General features: G+C 45.1%; 1 protein-coding gene across 1 annotated transcript in view; it reads left to right on the top strand.

The window, feature by feature from the left end:
• The window catches only part of LOC311244935 (protein unc-45 homolog A-like), a 48279-nt gene that overhangs the window by 13982 nt on the left and 15087 nt on the right, over nt 1–19210 (top strand). The window contains exons 7-16 of the mRNA XM_084334642.1: nt 958–1150; nt 4531–4722; nt 4837–5012; nt 5102–5164; nt 5928–6095; nt 10081–10429; nt 12466–12636; nt 14273–14444; nt 14847–15147; nt 18519–18613. Of these exons, the coding sequence (XP_084190768.1) occupies nt 958–1150; nt 4531–4722; nt 4837–5012; nt 5102–5164; nt 5928–6095; nt 10081–10429; nt 12466–12636; nt 14273–14444; nt 14847–15147; nt 18519–18613 (1880 nt within the window). The remainder of the gene's footprint in view (nt 1–957; nt 1151–4530; nt 4723–4836; nt 5013–5101; nt 5165–5927; nt 6096–10080; nt 10430–12465; nt 12637–14272; nt 14445–14846; nt 15148–18518; nt 18614–19210) is intronic.

Raw genomic sequence — 19210 nt, 5'->3', positions numbered from 1 at the left:
CCAGGCGTGGCGCTGAAAGTGTTAACAAGCATAATTTAATGTTGCCCAGTTGTGGCCTGTTGAGGGGCAATACATATCAAAAGTTCCAAAACATCTATTGTGTTTGTATTTGTATGATCCACTATATAAACATAGTAATTATAATATCTACATACATGGCATTTGATTGGAGGCTAGTCTCACTTTGTCCCACAGCAACATTAACAGTTTGAGTGCCAGCCATTAACATTGGAAACCCTGTTGAATGCCAGCACCCACTTCAATGATAGCATTGTGAACGCATAATCTCTCTCTTAAATTATGTCTATGTGTCTAATCTGCCTGTCGTTTATCAATGACTTGTTTGCAGTCAACATTGTCAAAACGGATTGTTTTTTTATCTGTTCATTATCGATCACGCTTATTGATTACAGTGTTGGTACTGTAAATACATAATCCACGCTGTTCTGATGGCCGGCGATCACTTGGTCTCTTCAGTTGGCTTGACGGAAAAGTAAAATGAGCAAACTGACCACTCCCCCTGCATCAGTCTAAACTAATGGGGTGCAGTTAGACGATAGGGGGCGGTATCTTCCCAATTGAACTCAGAGAGACTCTGCAGCACTAACCCGAGGCTCGATTGATGAAATATGAATTCAAATCGCCAATAAAAAAATAAAAACGACAAACAAACGCTATATAGCGTCGGGGGCACTCAAAGGTCGGCATGAACTAACGACAAAAAGCGTCCGTGGCACTCAATGTGTTAAAATAGTTTAGATTTGTGTATGTTGTTTATGTACAAAAATTACTTCTAAGTAACGCAATAGTTACTATCTGAAGTAACTAGTTACTTTTATCATTTGTAACTGAGGAAGTAATTTAGTTACTTTTTGGAAGACGTAACTAGTAACTGTAACTAGTTACTTTTTAAAAGTAACTTGCCCAACACTGCTCGTCTCTTTCCCTTCTCTCCAGGACCACTCATCCCTGAGGGATGAGGGCGACACCCTCTTCAAGGCGGGCGACATGCAGGGGGCTCTCTGCTGTTACACCAAGGCTCTAAAGCTGAGAATGGCACGCCCAGAACGTGCCATTCTACATCGCATCCGCTCGGCCTGCTACCTCAAACTGGAGGATTACGCCAAGGCAGAAGCTGACGCCTCCAAAGGTGAGAAAGGGCATACGTGAGGAAACCGGATATTCAAATAATGAACATTAGAAAGCGTGTCTAATCTTTAGTTTAGTAGAAGAAGAAGTCTTTATTTGTCATGCAGTTTAACACACGTGCGAGATGGGTGACACACAGGAACACACATGCATTGGGTCGCCGATGAAATGTCTCTCTGCACTTGACCCATCCCGATGTCCTTCCCCCCCAAGGGCAGCCGGGAGCAGATAGGGGCTGCGGCGTGGGGCCACGCCCTGGGGACCAATGTAAGTGCTCCTGTCCGTCTTCGTCAGGGACGCGACAGCGTTAGCGATCTGTTGTGCATGTTTTTCCATTGGGTTTATCTTATCGGAAGGGGAAACCCTTGCGAGCACGGGGAGAACATGCAAACTCCACACAGAAAGGCCCGGGAGATACCCCACCTGGGTACCTGGCATCGCGGAAACCTGGTCCCCAAGCAGGAATCGAACCCTGGACCCTCTAGCTGTGAGGCGACAGAGTTAACCACTACACCACCGTACTAGTGCTGGGCGGTTCCTGACTCACCCGGGTTAAAGATCCGAATCTTTGTACTGAATCAGGAATCACGAGTCCAAGGTCTCCATTAACCCGGATCCTATGAGTCCTCTGTCTGTCTCTGGCTGGCTGCTGCAGTGCTGCCTGCTAAGTACACACACAAAATGCCCTGCTATATATATATATCACATCCCACTGTATTGTTATTTTAATTCTAATGAACAGTTAGTGTATATACTTAGGTAGGTAGGTAGGTATTTATTTAGACAACAAACATATACAGAGTATTTGCTTCGTCAGGGATAGAAACGAAAAGCCGAGACTTATTTCCATCGTTGTCCCCGGAGTCGAGGATGCTTGATTCATACACACACAACCCATTACAGTAATATTTCACAATCATTACATTTGATGGTAATAATAATGGCACACAAACATTAATTAATACAAACATGCGCATTTGTTGAGACATGTTTAACTAGCCTGGAGACATAAATATGTGTATTCCCGCTGCCGTGTTTAGCGCGGAGCACCCTGAGGGGCGGGAGGAAGGAAAGATTGTCAGATCCACCGTTGCAGAACCGGAAAGGGTGGGGATGGGGGATGACTACAATGCTGTCATAGGGGGGTGGGACTTGGCGATGAGACAGTCACTTTGGCACCCCTCCAGCACTCGTACTGCGTTGCGTACACGTGGGAGGGGGAATTGGGTGTGGGATTGGGGGTGCGGGGGGGGCGCTGCCACTCTTATCTCCTCCAGACACAGCCCGGCCTTGGGAGGCTCCTTCGTCCCCGGTACGCTGTGTACCATCCTCTACTCCCGACTTGTTGACTCCACTCTATGGATGGGAATCGAAAACCGGTTCCCGTTGGTTCCTAATTGTCCGGTTCCTGGAATCGCATGCCTCCGTGACTATCGATTCCTCTTATCGCTGCCAGGTTTTTCCTACAGTTGCGCATAACGTTAGCGTTAGCATGCAGCCATAGAGCAGACTATTTGATTCTTTAAGGGCTCGAAATTGCCTGGGTTTTGGTGCTGCCGAAATGCTCCCGCTGTTTCTATGTGCAGTGAAAACTACTTCAATGTTTTAGAACCTAGTCATTAATTTAATTCAGGGTAACCTAAGATTAGCCGCGGAGCTAATGCTAGCTAACCAAGCTGATACAGACACACCAATCACGCCACAGAGAGCGATAACAGCTGACTGGGCTCAGGTAGGGTGGGGGCGAGCGGGGACTCCGGGGAGGGAGCCGTGTGTGCGTGCGTGCGTGTGTGCGTGTGTGCGTGTGTGTGTGTGCGTGTGTGTGTGTGCGTGCGCACGCTGGTCTTCTGAAAGAACAGATGACAGAGGAGTCAGGAATAACGACCTGTTCAATGCAACTACAGTTCAATAGATTAAATTAGTTTAAGATATTGAACTGTAGTTGCATTCAACAGGTCGTTATTCAATAGATTAAATTAGTTTAAGAATAAAAATATTCAAAAAATGTATGAATTAGTTTAAGAGAATCTCAAATACATTATTTAGTGTGTAGTTATTTTTTTTGTACAGTTTTTGTATTTTTCTGACATGGGGGCTCAACAATAAATGACAATCAGAAATGTCAAGTTGCATGTTGTTATTCTAACCAGCTTAGTTCTGTTGCATTTCCAATTTATTTATTTAAATTATAAATGTATCAGGGATCGATAAGGGAATCGATAAAGAATCTGATCAATAAGCAGAATCGGTAATGGAATCGTATCGATAAAATCGTATCAATTCCCATCCCTACTCCACTCTCTGCAGCAGACGGAGGGGGGAGCGGTATCAGGCAGCAGTGGCCAAAATGCTTCCAAAAATGCCCCAATTTGGTTTAAACACGATTTATCACGTCCTTAATTTCCTGCGTGATCCCCAGCATGGCCTTTGATCTCGATTGTTTGTCAGAGTGGTAGACAGCGAGTCTCTTATAAAGTTCCATCTGGTTGACTTCGATCCTGGCTATCGCCAACGCCAAAGGATTTACGTCTCCGAATTAAGTTAAAGCGGAACCAGATCCAAATACTGATCGCTCCCATTCCGATCATCATGAATGTGAGGATATACACATCTTCCACATCTTCAATTTCAAGTGGAAAAAGGCAAAGTGGATTCCACTTCCCGTAAGTATCAATAGCAAACCCCGATTAGAAACTTCCGAGTGGACAAAGCGGGTCAGCCGTATCCTGCTTCCTCGAAGAAAATATGCAGTCTATCGCTACAAATGACCAGCTTACTAGATCCATATTGTAGTTGAGTAGGGAGTTGAGTTGATTCCGTTGAAAAAGTTAGTCGACACGTCAAGACGGCTTCAGGGAGGCAGTGAGCGGCGAAAGACGAGAATCCACATGGCAGCCAGACAGCTTCAAGAGGAGGTGAGAAGGCAGCGGTGGGGGTGACCTTGAAGGTCCTGGGAGAGGGAAAGAAATGCGAATGTTCTCTGGGGAGGCTTGGACATAGAGTGACCACATCTTGCACAGCCCTGGCCTATTTTCTTTTTTATTTAAATATATATATATATATTTTTTTTTACTTATATAACTAACTCTACTATATTCTATTGTGCTTCTATTTAATTTAGTTTATATCCCATTTTATTTATTCCACCTTTTTATTTTACAGTTGTACAGCCCTGTCCTATTTTTATTTCATAATTATATTCTATTCTATTGTCCTATTTTAATTTAGTTAATATTTCATCTGATTCTGAAACGGAAAGACAGCGGACTCTCACCCACAATCATCGGCATGGGTGTCGTACAGTATATAGTAAACATCTACTGTAAGATATTTTCAACCAGTAGCAACCCCTGTTCACTCGTCTCTCTCCCTTCTCTCCAGGACATCTCACCCTGAGGGATGAGGGAAACACCCTCTTCAGGGCGGGCGACATGCAGGGGGCTCTCTGCTGTTACACCAAGGCTCTAAAGCTGAGTGACAGTCCCCCAGAACGTGCCATTCTACATCGCAATCGCTCGGCCTGCTACCTCAAACTGGAGGATTACGCCAAGGCAGAAGCTGACGCCTCCAAAGGTGAGAAAGGGCATACGTGAGGAAATCAGATATTCAAATAATGAACATTAGAAAGCGTGTCTAATCTTTAGTTCAGTATAATACGGTAGATGTCTCGTCTGTCTCTCTCTTCAGCTCTCGACACTGACCCAGGGGACACACAGGCTCTGTTCCGGAGGGCTCAGGCCTTCCAGAAGTTGGGTCACCTCGACCAGGCGCTCCTGGACGCCCAGAGGTGCTCCCAGCTGAAGCCTACAAGCAAAGCTTTCCAGGATCTCCTGAAGCAGCTGCGAGTGCAGAGTCAACGGAAGGTGAGGTTTTCTTGGACACTTTGTCTGCTCCACGACGAGACTATCTGTTGAAAAAGCTCTTGCTAATCGGCGTGTTTATTTTCCTGTAGTCGGTGGAGCAAAACTCGTTGGTCCTCCTGGACTCGTCTGCAAAAGAATCAGACAGACAAAAGGTAAGAACGCCCGGGACAGGACCAACACTGCTGGGTGACCAGTAGGGCTGTCCCCGACTAAGGATTTGGATAGTCGACTATGATTGGACGAAAATTTGCCGTTGACTATTAGTCGGCCATAAAAAAATAAAAAGTATAATATATATATATATATACCGGTATATATATATATATATTTTTTTTTTGTATCATTCCATTTGGGCTGTGGGGGGTGCTTAATGTCTGAAGGAGTCGACTGAAGGCTTCTTGTCCTCTGCAAAAGCATGCAATTGGTCCACTGATATTTGTCTAGTCTAATCGACTAATAGGGGTCAGCCCTAGTGACCAGACACGCTCACTCACAAGCGTTATTCTCTATAAATGTGTTTCTCTATCGCATCAAGATTGATCTTTTAATATTGAATGTATTCTGTTTCTCTGAATATATCTGTCCATCACGATCCATTGACCATATTCACACACGGAATCCCACCCTGAGCGTGACATAAGAGCAAAATGGCCATCCTGTGATTATGGTCAATTGCAGCTGTCGGGATATTGCAACAATACTACAACTCTGTACATACATCTGATTAGCACTATTACTCAGTAGTACTAATTCATATATTTGTATACCCAGTTTAATCACCTGTACATTGTATATTACTGTTGCACTTTACTGTTACATTTGCGCTCTGGTTGGATGTCAAACCTCTTTTCGTTGTACTGTACTTGTGCTGCATGATGACGACACATTTGAATGTGATGTAATGTTGTGTTCCAGGCTGCTCAGAACCTGGTGGTATTGTCTCGTGAGCAGGCGGGAGCTGAGCAGATCTTCCGTAACGACGGAGTGAAGCTCATTCAGAGGCTCCTGGGATCCAAGAGCGAGGAGGTGGTCCTGTCCGCCCTTAGGACCCTGGTGGGCTTGTGTACCGGCCATCAGTCCAGGGTGAGTGATTGTCCTCAGTATGTTTGTGTTACTTCTTGTGTAGCGGCCATCAGTCCAGGGTGAGTGATTGTCCTCAGTATGTTTGTGTTACTTCTTGTGTAGCGGCCATCAGTCCAGGGTGAGTGATTGTCCTCAGTATGTTTGTGTTACTTCTTGTGTAGCGGCCATCAGTCCAGGGTGAGTGATTGTCCTCAGTATGTTTGTGTTACTTCTTGTGTAGCGGCCATCAGTCCAGGGTGAGTGATTGTCCTCAGTATGTTTGTGTTACTTCTTGTGTAGCGGCCATCAGTCCAGGGTGAGTGATTGTCCTCAGTATGTTTGTGTTACTTCTTGTGTAGCGGCCATCAGTCCAGGGTGAGTGATTGTCCTCACTCAGTATGTTTGTGTTACTTCTTGTGTAGCGGCCATCAGTCCAGGGTGAGTGATTGTCCTCAGTATGTTTGTGTTACTTCTCGGCACGGGCAAAAGTCACAAAATTACTGTTCGATAGTCACTGGGAACTATTTGAATACACGTTAACATTTCATTTTTACTTAATGGCAAACGTGACATAATCAAGTGAGCTAGCCGGCTGCTGTTGTTGTTAACGGCTAACACTAGACCAGGCTAGCGTATTTCCGGGAACAAAAGCATTAATTCTGAACATTACATCACTGATGCTTGAAATGTGTGAACTTGGTGAAATAACATGGCAAACGTACAAAACGTTTTTCTGTCTCCAGTGTCTTTTTCTTGATCTTTCTTTTCCGTTCCCGCAGCTGTTTACACACTTATGTTACCTACAGGCATTAAAGCATTCCGTCTTGAGACGGAATTCCGTCCATTCGATTTGGAGTTCCGTCCATTTGATTCGGAGTCTGACGGATTTCCCGTCAATTGGCTACCTGGTATAATATGACTTGTAGATGCATACAGATTGAAACTAAATTGAGCCAATAAGGCGTCAAATGTCATGAAAAAGGGCATTTTCTTTTTCTACCGTGGCCACGCCAAGCAGTCATGGCGAGCAATAATGGCAGGACGCACGCAGCGACTCGAGACAGGATTACGCTAATAGTAGAAAAAAGTTTCAGTCAAGCGACCTGCACAACCCCGCCCCCACACACACACGCTACTGCATCAAAGTTACTATGATTAACAAAGGCATTCGTTTTGTGCCATTAACGTTATAGTTACACGTTCAATAACATCAGCGTATTTACCCGACCATATAGCATTGTTGTTGGTCATTCATAGCTCAGTTCCTTCCTTTGCTCAGAGAGCCCGTACTGAATTGTACCCATTCTGCAATCTGTTCATAAAGTTTTCAATCAGACAAATGTATAGAAAAGCTTTTATTATAACATTCGTTGCAGTAAAATCATCATGCCTCGTTTGGTACTCCTGTTATTAGCTCCGGTACGTTTGTTATTGATTATCTCGTGTAAATCAATGGCGGATTTCCTGGAAGTAAAAAACGAATAAGCGCTTGCCGATTGGTGGTAAGAACAGCAGAGGCAGGTGCAAGCGGTGTGACATAATTGGCAGAATCCACTGTCAATCAAAAATCTACCTGCATTGCTTTGGTTGAGAGAGATAGTGCTATTAAAACTCATAAACAAATCTTGAGCAAGACAAGTTAGTCTGTTAGGTTATGAAAGCCAGTGAGTATTGTATGACTCAGACTTCAGCAATAATCATGACTCATGAGCATTAAAAAATAAAAACACACATGGCATGGTGGAATACCATAAAGTACCATAAGTACGTAAAGAGGCCTATGTTCATATCGGTGAGCACAATTTGTAACACAAAAAGAGAGACTTGTAGCCTATTTATTTATTTAATATTTTATTTATTAATTTTATTATTATTATTTTATTTGTTGCCATGCCTAAAATAATAGTCAAGCATAGGGCTAAAACATTTTCATAAACAATAATAGAATTTTTTGTTATATGGTTATAATAAAAGCTTTTCTATACATTTGTCTGATTGATTGATTGAAAACTTTATTAACAGATTGCAGAATGGGTACAGTACAGTATGGCTCAATACACACAATTGTTAACACTTTGACCGCCACGCCTGGTTTTCCTTTTTACCGGCTGAATGCCACCATCGGCGCCAATGTTAACGTTAATATCGCCTAATCTATGTTTTAAATTATGGCTATGTGTCTAATCTGCCCATCGCATTATCAAAGACTATTTTCCAGTCAGTGCTGTCAAGGCAGATTGTTTTTTTATCGCGTCGTTTCCGTTTCAGAGCAGTTTGAAAAGCCCCCGTTTTGATATAAAAAACAGCCCATTCTGGAGCATTCTATGAAAATCGCCTTTTAGTGGAATATTCCACAACGTTGATATTCGTCGGCCTTTTTATGAATCGTTTTCAAATAAACGCTAGATGATCAATATTATACGTGCACGCAAGCACATTACGGCCGCGCACGGATAATCGCCTCGTTGATTTCCTCTCTGACTTTTACAGTGAAACCGAAAGAAGACATTTCACAAAACAGCCTATATCTTCATCAAACTTACTCTGATTATCCTAACACTGATAACATAGAGTCCTTACCTGACATCAGATGGTATCCAACTGGTATATTCCAATTCCTGATCACCATTCGAAAAAATCGATACGTGTATGGATCCAACGCGATACTGTAGAACTCCATGATCAGCGGGGTTCTGAGGTTCCAGAATGAACTGTGGTAACCCCGGCTGGATCAGTGGACTGGAAAATGTGGAGTACCGGATTTTTTTCCCCATTCATTTTCATTGAGTCCATTCCAAAATCACTTATGTCATCTGGGAGACGACAGGGGGCGCTTTTTTCCACAGTGATCGCCGGCGCCGCTCGGCTATACTCGGGTGATGCAATAATTTTTCAGATCGCTAAAAAAAAAAATAATAATAATTCCGAGAAATCTCGTGAGTGGCTTTCAACCACCTATAAAAAAACACGAGAAATCTCGTGAGTGGCACGGAAAGAGTTAAGGGGATGCAGACCAGAGAAAGACTTTCATCTTGTTTACATCAGGGTCCCCCATTTTCAATTCATCATAACATATGACACACATGACATACAGATAGACAATACTGCTACATCTATACATTTATGAGACACCAGATTTACAAATACAGTATTGTTTGTGATACAATAAGAGTCTAAAAAAGAGAGTATCTACATTTGACGAAGAAACTACATTGGAGGAGGTTGGGTGGAGGGGGGGGGGGGAACTGTACATTGGAGGTGGTTGGGTAGGCGGGGTGGGGGGGGTTACTGTACATTGGATTATCGACGAAACAGAAACAAGTAGGCACCCTTAAAACACTAACGCTGTTAAAAAAAATACACTGGAGGTTAAAATAAGAATATGACTTGGCCTGAAAAAAAGTTCAATCAGGAGATTTTTTCTTTTTGCTTTAATCCCTGTACCTAGCTAGCTAGTTACCTAGTACCCAGCATGCCGTTCAGTCAGTGGTGTAACAGTTAATAGGGTCCCCTCTCAATACACTACACAGTGTAGTTCCCGGTAAAAACAAGGGAAAATATATATTTTTTAGACTAAACGATATTTGCATAAACTATTCAATTTCAAGTTACTTCCTAGTCTGTTGAACTGTCACTAGAAAACTAGCCGTTTGGATTCTGGGTGACGGTTAAATAGTTCCACGTCCCTCTCAACCTCTCTCAAACTAAATGTCCCTTCCTTTGATCTTCTGATCCTATGTTAACCATAACCTTAGTTCACTGACTGATCTTTGATGTCGATATGGATGTATGTCAGAATAATACGTATATAATAAACATAATTTTATAGCAGAGACGAGCTACGAAGTGCTTTACAAAGTAAATACAACATATGAATAAAAACAAAAAGACATCTTGATTGTATAATAATGGGAAGGAAGGCTCTGTGTTCTGAGCAGAGGAACCTACGTCGCTCTTCGTAGAGACTTTTAGTCTGTGTTGCTGACGTCCGTCTTCCTGCTCCCAGACCATGGCCATCGTGAACGAGCTGGGGATGGAGCAGCTGTGTGGGGTCATGGGCTCCGGGGCCTCCACCGTGTCCTCCACCGTGTCCTCCACCGGGGCCTCCATCGGGGCCTCCACCGTGTCCTCCACCGGGGCCTCCATCGGGGCCTCCACCGGGGCCTCCACCGTGTCCTCTACCGGGGCCTCCACCGGGGCCTCCACCGTGTCCTCCACCGGGGCCTCCACCGGGGCCTCCACCGGGGCCTGCACCGTGTCCCTGGCCGCCTGCCACCTGCTGCAGGTGATGTTCGAGGCTCTGACGGAGGGCATGAACAGAGAGATCAGGGGGAAAGATGAAGCCATACTCCCCGGTGAGACCAGAATCCCATTGTGTGTTTTACACTTGATGTGGCTGAACATGAAAACACCCCAAAAAACACATTTTAACTCATTGACTGCCACGCTGTTTTTCCATCTTTAGATAGATAGATAGATAGATAGATACTTTATTGATCCCCTTGGGGAAATTCCAGTGACATACACATACAGCTCCCAGAGGGCCTTCGACTTCAGCAGCTCCCTGGTTCGACCTTGGTCCAGGAATTTGTTTTGGCTGAACTGACTGGCAACAATTTCTCCCAGCCACGTCACTTTAAATTTGATTTGAGTAGAGTGAAATATAACTATTGATTTGAGTGGAGTGAGTTTTAACAACTCCGTCCAAATGACTGAATGCATTAGTCCAAGTGTCTTAATCAGTTCATTTTGGTAGGTCCTGTGCGCGGTAAACAGATCCAAAATCTTCTTATTGCAGTCCAAAAGCTTCGATAATCCAAAAATGACCATGTCTTCAAGTTGATAGCCCGATTTTGATGTCCCAAGACGCAGAGAGGGTTAGCCTTATTCTGCTTCTTGACGAAAGTATGCAATCCACTGATTAGATCCATTTCGAGTTGATTTGAGTATAGTCCGGCAACCGGCACGAAACACAGAGCATAGCAGCCTCTGGCTTCATGGAGCAGTAGAGGCGGCGGTAGGAACGGCCTTGAGGAGCCTGGGGAGAGGAGAGAAATGCGACTGTCTCTGGGAAGGGCTGGGAAGTAGCGGGAAGGGCTGGGAAGTTTACTCCCTGGCGCCAGCGTTATTGACCATTTTCACGATGTTTGCAGACCCATCGTATATTCTATATTATAGCTATGGAGACAATCGTATGGCTCAATTGACGGGCACTATTTATACTCCAACAGGGACAGTTTATTTCTACATACCTTCGTTTGTGCGCTATACCACGCAAAAAATCGCCCCATTACACATTAATCCAGTCTGGTTTTCTAGATTGTGAGATATAGTGTTTCGTGCGCGTATGCGTAAATCTTGTGGCTGCTCGCCTGTTTTCCGAAGATGCGATCATTACAAAAGCATGTTTTATGATGGGGTTCGGTAAAATAGACGTTACCTTTTTGTCAGCAGGTACACAACCATATGTTTCTTCACAAAGCCATCGGGGGGGGGGGGGGGGGGGGGGTTCCGACGCTGCAATCATTACAAAAGCATGTTTTATGATGGGGTTCGTTGGGAGCCGGTTCCTAATTGTCCGATTCCTGGAATTGCATGCCTCCATGACTATCGATTCCTCTTAACGCTGCCAGGTTTTTCCGACAGTTGCGCATTTTAAAACAATAACGTTACCACCAGCATGCAGCCATAGAGCAGACTATTTGATTCCTTAAGCGCTCGAAATTGCCTGGTTTTTGGTCATATGCTCCCGAAATGCTCCCGTTGTTTGACTGTTTCTATGTGCAGTGAAAACTATGCCGTTTTGTGTGTGTCTCTCTCTCTCTCTCGCTCTCTCTCTCTCGCTCTCGCTCTCTCTCTCTCTCTCTCTCTCTCTCGCTCTCTCTCTCGCTCTCGCTCTCTCTCTCTCGCTCGCTCTCTCTCTCTCTCTCTCTCTCTCTCTCTCTCTCGCTCGCTCTCGCTCTCTCTCTCGCTCTCGCTCTCTCTCTCTCTCTCTCGCTCTCGCTCTCTCTCTCTCTCTCTCGCTCTCGCTCTCTCTCGCTCTCTCTCGCTCTCTGAAAGACCAGAGACAGAGAAGTCAGAGGAATAACGACCTGTTGAATGCAACTACGGTTCAATAGATTCAATTCGTTTAAGGTTGTTATTCAATAGATTAAATTAGTTTAAGAATAAAAAAATTCAAAAAATAAATTAATAAATTAATTAGTTTAAGAGAATCTCAAATACATTATTTTATTTAAGTATATAGTTAATTTTTTTTATTTATTTTTTGACATGGGGGCTCAACAATAAATGACAATCAGAAATGTCAAGTTGCATATAGAATATGAACTTTGTATTCTGTTCATAAGTTATTCTGACCGTTTATTGTTAAATGATGAATTTGACACAGAACCCTCCAAAGAGCTCCGGTCGATGCTGCGCCACCTGGTGGAGATGATGCCGGTGCCCAGCGTGTCGGCGTCCGGGAGAGACAGCGCCATCAACCTCCTGGTCAAACAAGTGCCCCGCAAGTCTCTGAAGAACCCCGACAACTCCCTCACACTGTGGGTGATCGACCAGGGTACGAGCCGCACCCCAAATACACTCTCTCTAGAACAGACCTGGCCATTTTATGGCCCCGGTGCCATATCTGATATCTGATATCTGCCCCGATATGACTGAAATAGCTGGACCGGGTATAAAAAAATAAAAAAAGATATTGTATAATTTTTTTTTTTTTATATAATAATAAAATTCTAAATAACAATTCAGTACTTTTATATCTGTGTTAATTTGTTACATTTTGTTTCACTAAGTTAGGAAAGTAATGTTTTAAGTCAAGCCTGATGTTGCCTTGCACAAAATAATGATCCCAGTCTCTTCCACACAGTGAGGCGTACAGTTTATTAATTGAACAATGGGTATCGGATCGGTACTCGGTATCGGCTGATGCCTAAAGCCCAGGTATCGGTATTGGGACTGAAAAAGTTGGATCGGTGCATCCCTAATTACCAGTAGCAGCTCATCTAAATATATAATTTACTACTTTTTTACAATGGGAGATGAGGAATATTGAGCAGAATTAAGTTAAAGTTATCGTTGGTTCGGCCCTCCAACACGGTTCAGGTTCCTTGTAAAAATGAATTGCCCACCCCTGCTCTAGAATGTCTCACAGCTTTTATTTTCTTTGATGTATCAAACAGTAGAGCTTTGGCACACCTGAGTACAAGGTGGCTGGTGCGTAGGACCGATTTTATTTCATTCCATAATATTCAAATACAATATACCCATGGGCACGCTGTATCGCATTAAACATCAACGGCTTGGGAGGTAGAGCGGTCATCTGGTAGTCGGAAGGTTCCTGGTTCGGTTTCCGCTCCTCCTGGGCAGGGTGTCGAAGTGTCCTTGAGCGAGACACTTAACCCCCTAACTGCTCCCGATGGGCAGGTCGGCACCTCGCACGGTCGCCTCTGCCGTCGGTGTGTGAATATGTGAGGAACAAAGATTGCAAAGCACTTTGGATGAACGCTGCTATATAAATGCACCATTTACCATCAGGATAACGCTATAACATTTAAATTGCCTTGTGTACATTGACAATAAAGTAATCATCTTCTTCCAACTCGGACATTGAGTCAGCAACTCGGACATTGACTTAGAAACTTAGTAATTGAGTCAGCAACTCAGACATTGAGTCAGCAACTCAGACATTGAGTCAGCAACTCAAACACAACTCAGACATTGAGTCAGCAACTCGGACACAACTCAGACATTGAGTCAGCAACCCGGACATTGAGTCAGCAACCCGGACATTGAGTAAGCAACCCAGACATTGAGTCAGCAACTCGGACATTGAGTCAGCAACCCGGACATTGAGTCAGCAACCCGGACATTGAGTCAGCAACCCAGACATGAGTCAGCAACTCTAGACATTGAGTCAGCAACTCAGACATTGAGTCAGCAACCCGGACATTGAGTCAGCAACTCTAGACATTGAGTCAGCAACCCGGACATTGAGTAAGCAACCCGGACATTGAGTCAGCAACTCAGACATTGAGTCAGCAACTCTAGACATTGAGTCAGCAACCCAGACATTGAGTCAGCAACCCGGACATTGAGTCAGCAACTCAGACATTGAGTCAGCAACCGGGAGCCGGTGGTTTTGTGTTGACGTGGTTTTCTGGTGGTGTGAGTTGCTCCTCTTCCTCCTTCCGCAGGACTGACGAAGATCCTGGAGGTGGCGGGGACCGTCCCCGAGCTCTCGGAGGGACCGCCTCTCACGGAGAACTCCCACATGAGCTGCTCGGTGCTGCTCACCAAACTGTACGACGACCTCAAGGGCGACGCGGAGAGGGAGAACTTCAGCAAGCTGTGCGAGGAATACGTCCAGTGAGTTGCGTTTACCCACAATGCCCTGCTGCTAGTCTCCATTACTCTAGCCACAGGAATGTGTTCCAGCGGTCCTCACACTTATTTCGTAAACAAAACATGATCTAATTGTGTGTAAACTAAAGCAGCGACGGTGGCTCAGGAGTGGTCGTCTGGTAATCGGAAGGTTCCCGGTTCGATTACCCTTCCTCTGGGGCGGCGTGTCGAAGTGTCCTTGAGCAAGACACTTAACCTCCTAGTTGCTCTCGATGAGCAGGTCGGCACCTCGCCGTCGCTGTGTGAATGTGTGAGTGAACGGGTCAAATGTGAGGAACTAAAATTGTAAAGCGCTTTGGATAAAAGCTGCTATAATATAAATGCAGCCATTTAACCATTGAACCTGTTCTTGCCGTCTTCCTGCAGGGAGCACTTCAGCCGCTCGGGGCTGCAGGGAAAGCTGCGCTCCATCCAGACGGTGTCGGTCCTCCTCCAGGGGCCCAGCGACGTGGGGATCCGGACCCTGGAGATGTCGGGCATGATGGACGTGGTCATCTCCCTGTGCGCCTCCAAGGACGTGATCCACCAGCAGGTGGCGGTGGAGGCTCTGATCCACGCGGCGGGCAAAGCCAAGAGGGCCTCCTTCATCACCGCCAACGGGGTGGCGCTGCTGAAGGACCTCTACAAGAAGAGCGAGAACGACAGGATACGCGTCAGAGCGCTGGTGGTACGTGACGCACGGCGGAGGAACCGTTCGATGTTGCCGTTTAGACAGTTGTGGAAGAATCCCTTTCGGTTTAGACAGTTGTGGAAGAATCCCTTTCGGTTTAGACAGTTGTGGAAGAATCCCTTTCAGTTTAGACAGTTGTGGAAGAATCCCTTTCAGTTTAGACAGTTGTGGAAGAATCCCTTTCGGTTTAGACAGTTGTGGAAGAATCCCTTTCAGTTTAGACAGTTGTGGAAGAATCCCTTTCGGTTTAGACAGTTGTGGAAGAATCCCTTTCAGTTTAGACAGTTGTGGAAGAATCCCTTTCGGTTTAGACAGTTGTGGAAGAATCCCTTTCGGTTTAGACAGTTGTGGAAGAATCCCTTTCAGTTTAGATAGTTGTGGAAGAATCCCTTTCGGTTTAGACAGTTGTGGAAGAATCCCTTTCGGTTTAGACAGTTGTGGAAGAATCCCTTTCGGTTTAGACAGTTGTGGAAGAATCCCTTTCGGTTTAGACAGTTGTGGAAGAATCCCTTTCGGTTTAGACAGTTGTGGAAGAATCCCTTTCGGTTTAGACAGTTGTGGAAGAATCCCTTTCGGTTGCCCCAAACATTAGCTTAGTTCACACCTAAGTGCGAGGCAAGGGGCTGCGGCCCCCACCCCTCTCTATACTTAAGCTCATTCTCTGCCACGCTGTTTCCGGGATGTGGCTATGCGCTGCCACGCATTAAACAAATGGAGTCCGTCACCTTGTTTGCAGGGCTATAACTATTATAGCTATGGATGCAATACTATGGCCCATTTGACATCGAGTATCTATCGTTCAATATGTGAAAAAGATAAAATGTTCCATCCATACATTCCCGTTCTATACCGTGGTGAATATAAGTATGGTTTTAGGCCCCGTTTAGACGGAAACGCTAGCAGGTGAATCCGCAAAAATATTTTTTCGGATGTGCCTTTTGTTTATACGGAAACAGCGTTTTTACGGGGTGAAACCGCAAAAAAGTGAGACTACCTTCCAGGGTGGAATTCCTAGAAACGCAAAACCTTTGCGCTCTCGTCTAAACTGTCAAACCGTATAAATCTGTTAAAACGATGACGAAAGGGTTGTCACAGCTCTGGTCGCGCGTACTGCTTACGTCACAGGTAGCAGGTATGCGCCAGTAGCCGAGACGTAAACAAAGCAAGTATGTCTGACTATATCAACGGAGATCACTTGAAGGCTACATTGGCAGTACTTTTAAAGACACAAGAATCTGTCCCGCGGCTATCACAACTATTATGACTGGACCCACTGTCTGTGAGTGATTCTGCTTTGGTCCAATCACAATCCCCACCCACACTCTGCGAATCAGAGGCAGAGTAGGGCGGGTCTTCACAGCACGTCATGTGACATATGCGCCAATCGTGTGACAGCGGGGCTCCGTTGTCTCGAGTTGTTACAGCCTCGTCTAGACGGAGAATTCCACCCCAAAACGCTCGTCTAAACGCAAAATTAAAAGTGAAACCGCAAGACGACTTTTGCGGTTTCTGTTCAGACTTCCATCCCAAAACGCTCGTCTAAACGTAGCCTTAGAGCGATCTAGGGTAATTCCTGGGAGGCTAGTAATAGCCCGCGACGTGTATTATACTAAATCCATTGGCATTTCGCTACAAACTTAAATCCGTGTAGATCTAAGTACACTGGACCATCCACTCCTAGGCCCAACACAGCCTCGACGCCGAGTTCCACCACCACGCCGGTGACGAAAGCCACTCCTTCAAGAATGCCAGCTACAGGGGCGGCTGATTGGCGCAGTGGGCAAGGTGCTCGCCTCTAACGCAGGAGACGCTGGGTTCGAGCCCAGCTCTCTGCGTTGCTACCGGCTGGCCGGTCATTCATACTAACACAATTGGCAAGTGTTAGAGGGTGGGAAAGCCGGTGGGTGGGGATTGGACATTGTGGACAGCGACTCCTCCGGTGCGGTGGAAGCAGGAAGTATCGGGGCAGCGTGAGCCGATGAGGGCGATGACTATGAAAACAAGGCACAATCAAGCTGAAATTGATGTTAAATTGCTCTTACCTGTGGCCGGTGGGATTCCAAAAAGAATATTCCAATTATTTGATTGCCATCTGGTGGATCGTATGTCCATTTGGCCCACGACATAACCCACCACAGCATAATGAATCGGGAGTCCCAAAAACTATTCAATGCGATCAGGTGAAGCCCTAGGTTCATGTTAGTAGAAAAGAGCGCCCGGAACACGGCCCAACACACAAGGTTTCAAATGGTGCTCGATACCGCCGCCTGATAGGATGCGGCCGGTATTGCACTTTAGCGATCTCAGACTCAGCCCCATGATAACACCAGGCTTCCTGGATGGATAATGAATGGAAATATCGAATAAAAGAAATAACAAGCAAATAACGAGTTTAATCGTTGTTGGCAGTGAATGAGTTAAGCTCAAGTTTTCAAGTTTGTTTATTATGTCACAACAAAATACAGAATACTTTATATGAAATGCTTATTTCTAAAAGAGCCCCTGAGGGTGTGCTACGTACAGTAAAAAAGAAAGTAAGTAGAAAAAAGTGATTAAGAAGTAAGTAACTCTCTGTGTTTAACTCTCTGTGTTACAGGGTCTGTGTTTGTGTCTGTGTTTAATTCTCTGTGTTACAGGGTCTATGTTTTACTCTCTGTGTTACAGGGTCTGTGTTTAACTCTCTGTGTTACAGGGTCTGTGTTTAACTCTCTGTGTTACAGGGTCTGTGTTTAACTCTCTGTGTTACAGGGTCTGTGTTTAACTCTGTGTTACAGGGTCTGTGTTTAACTCTCTATGTTACAGGGTCTGTGTTTAACTCTCTGTGTTACAGGGTCTGTGTTTAACTCTCTGTGTTACAGGGACTGTGTTTAACTCTCTGTGTTACAGGGACTGTGTTTAACTCTCTGTGTTACAGGGACTGTGTTTAACTCTCTGTGTTACAGGGTCTGTGTTTAACTCTCTGTGTTACAGGGTCTGTGTTTAACTCTCTGTGTTACAGGGACTGTGTTTAACTCTCTGTGTTACAGGGTCTGTGTTTAACTCTGTGTTACAGGGTCTGTGTTTAACTCTCTGTGTTACAGGGTCTGTGTTTAACTCTCTGTGTTACAGGGTCTGTGTTTAACTCTGTGTTACAGGGTCTGTGTTTAACGGTCTGTGTTTAACTCTCTGTGTTACAGGGACTGTGTTTAACTCTCTGTGTTACAGGGTCTGTGTTTAACTCTCTGTGTTACAGGGTCTGTGTTTAACTCTCTGTGTTACAGGGTCTGTGTTTAACTCTGTGTTACAGGGTCTGTGTTTAACTCTCTGTGTTACAGGGTCTGTGTTTAACTCTGTGTTACAGGGTCTGTGTTTAACTCTCTGTGTTACAGGGACTGTGTAAGCTGGGATCGGCAGGCGGGACGGACTTCAGCATGAAGCAGTTTGCAGAGGGATCCACACTGAAACTGGCCAAGCAGTGCAGGAAGTAAGATGTGACTGGTGTTGTTTCATATTGTGTCTCTTTTTGTTTACTTTATTTAAATCACACAAATAATAGCCAAACAATGCCCTGCACCAGCAGACGGCACGTCCAAATGTCCCACTCACCACAAACGCACGGAAAGCAATAGAAGGGTCAGCCAGTCCGGGGGTCGATACACAAAGGAGGTTCATTGCCAGAAAAAGGGATTGTTCAATACTCAGGTTTAGTCGTCCAGTCCAGGGTCAGTACACAAGGGGGATTCTCAGCCAGTCCAGGGTCTATACACAAGGGGGATTCTCAGCCAGTCCAGGGTCAATACACACACGAAACACCTACTAGCTTTCTCCTCTCCTTCTACCACCACTCACTGTCACAAACTACGAATAATCAATCTCTCTCTCTCTACAACAACACACTCCAACTCGCTCAACATGACTCTACAAACTAGTGTTAATGAAGGGTGTGGTGCCAGTGTGTGCACGTGGGATGTGTCAAACTAATTATGCGCAGGTGTATCTTATCCATTCTAATTAACTAGTGGGTGTGTCGGGCTTGTGAAGTGTGTGTGTGACTAGTGCTGCGCAGTGTGTGTTCCGTCAT

The sequence above is a fragment of the Notolepis coatsorum genome (genome assembly GCF_963971535.1).
Source record: "Notolepis coatsorum genome assembly, chromosome: 18".
In the NCBI taxonomy this organism is placed as follows: Eukaryota; Metazoa; Chordata; class Actinopteri; order Aulopiformes; family Paralepididae; genus Notolepis; species Notolepis coatsorum.
Note: the sequence above shows the minus strand (reverse complement) of the source record. Positions and strands in the feature narration are given on the sequence as shown.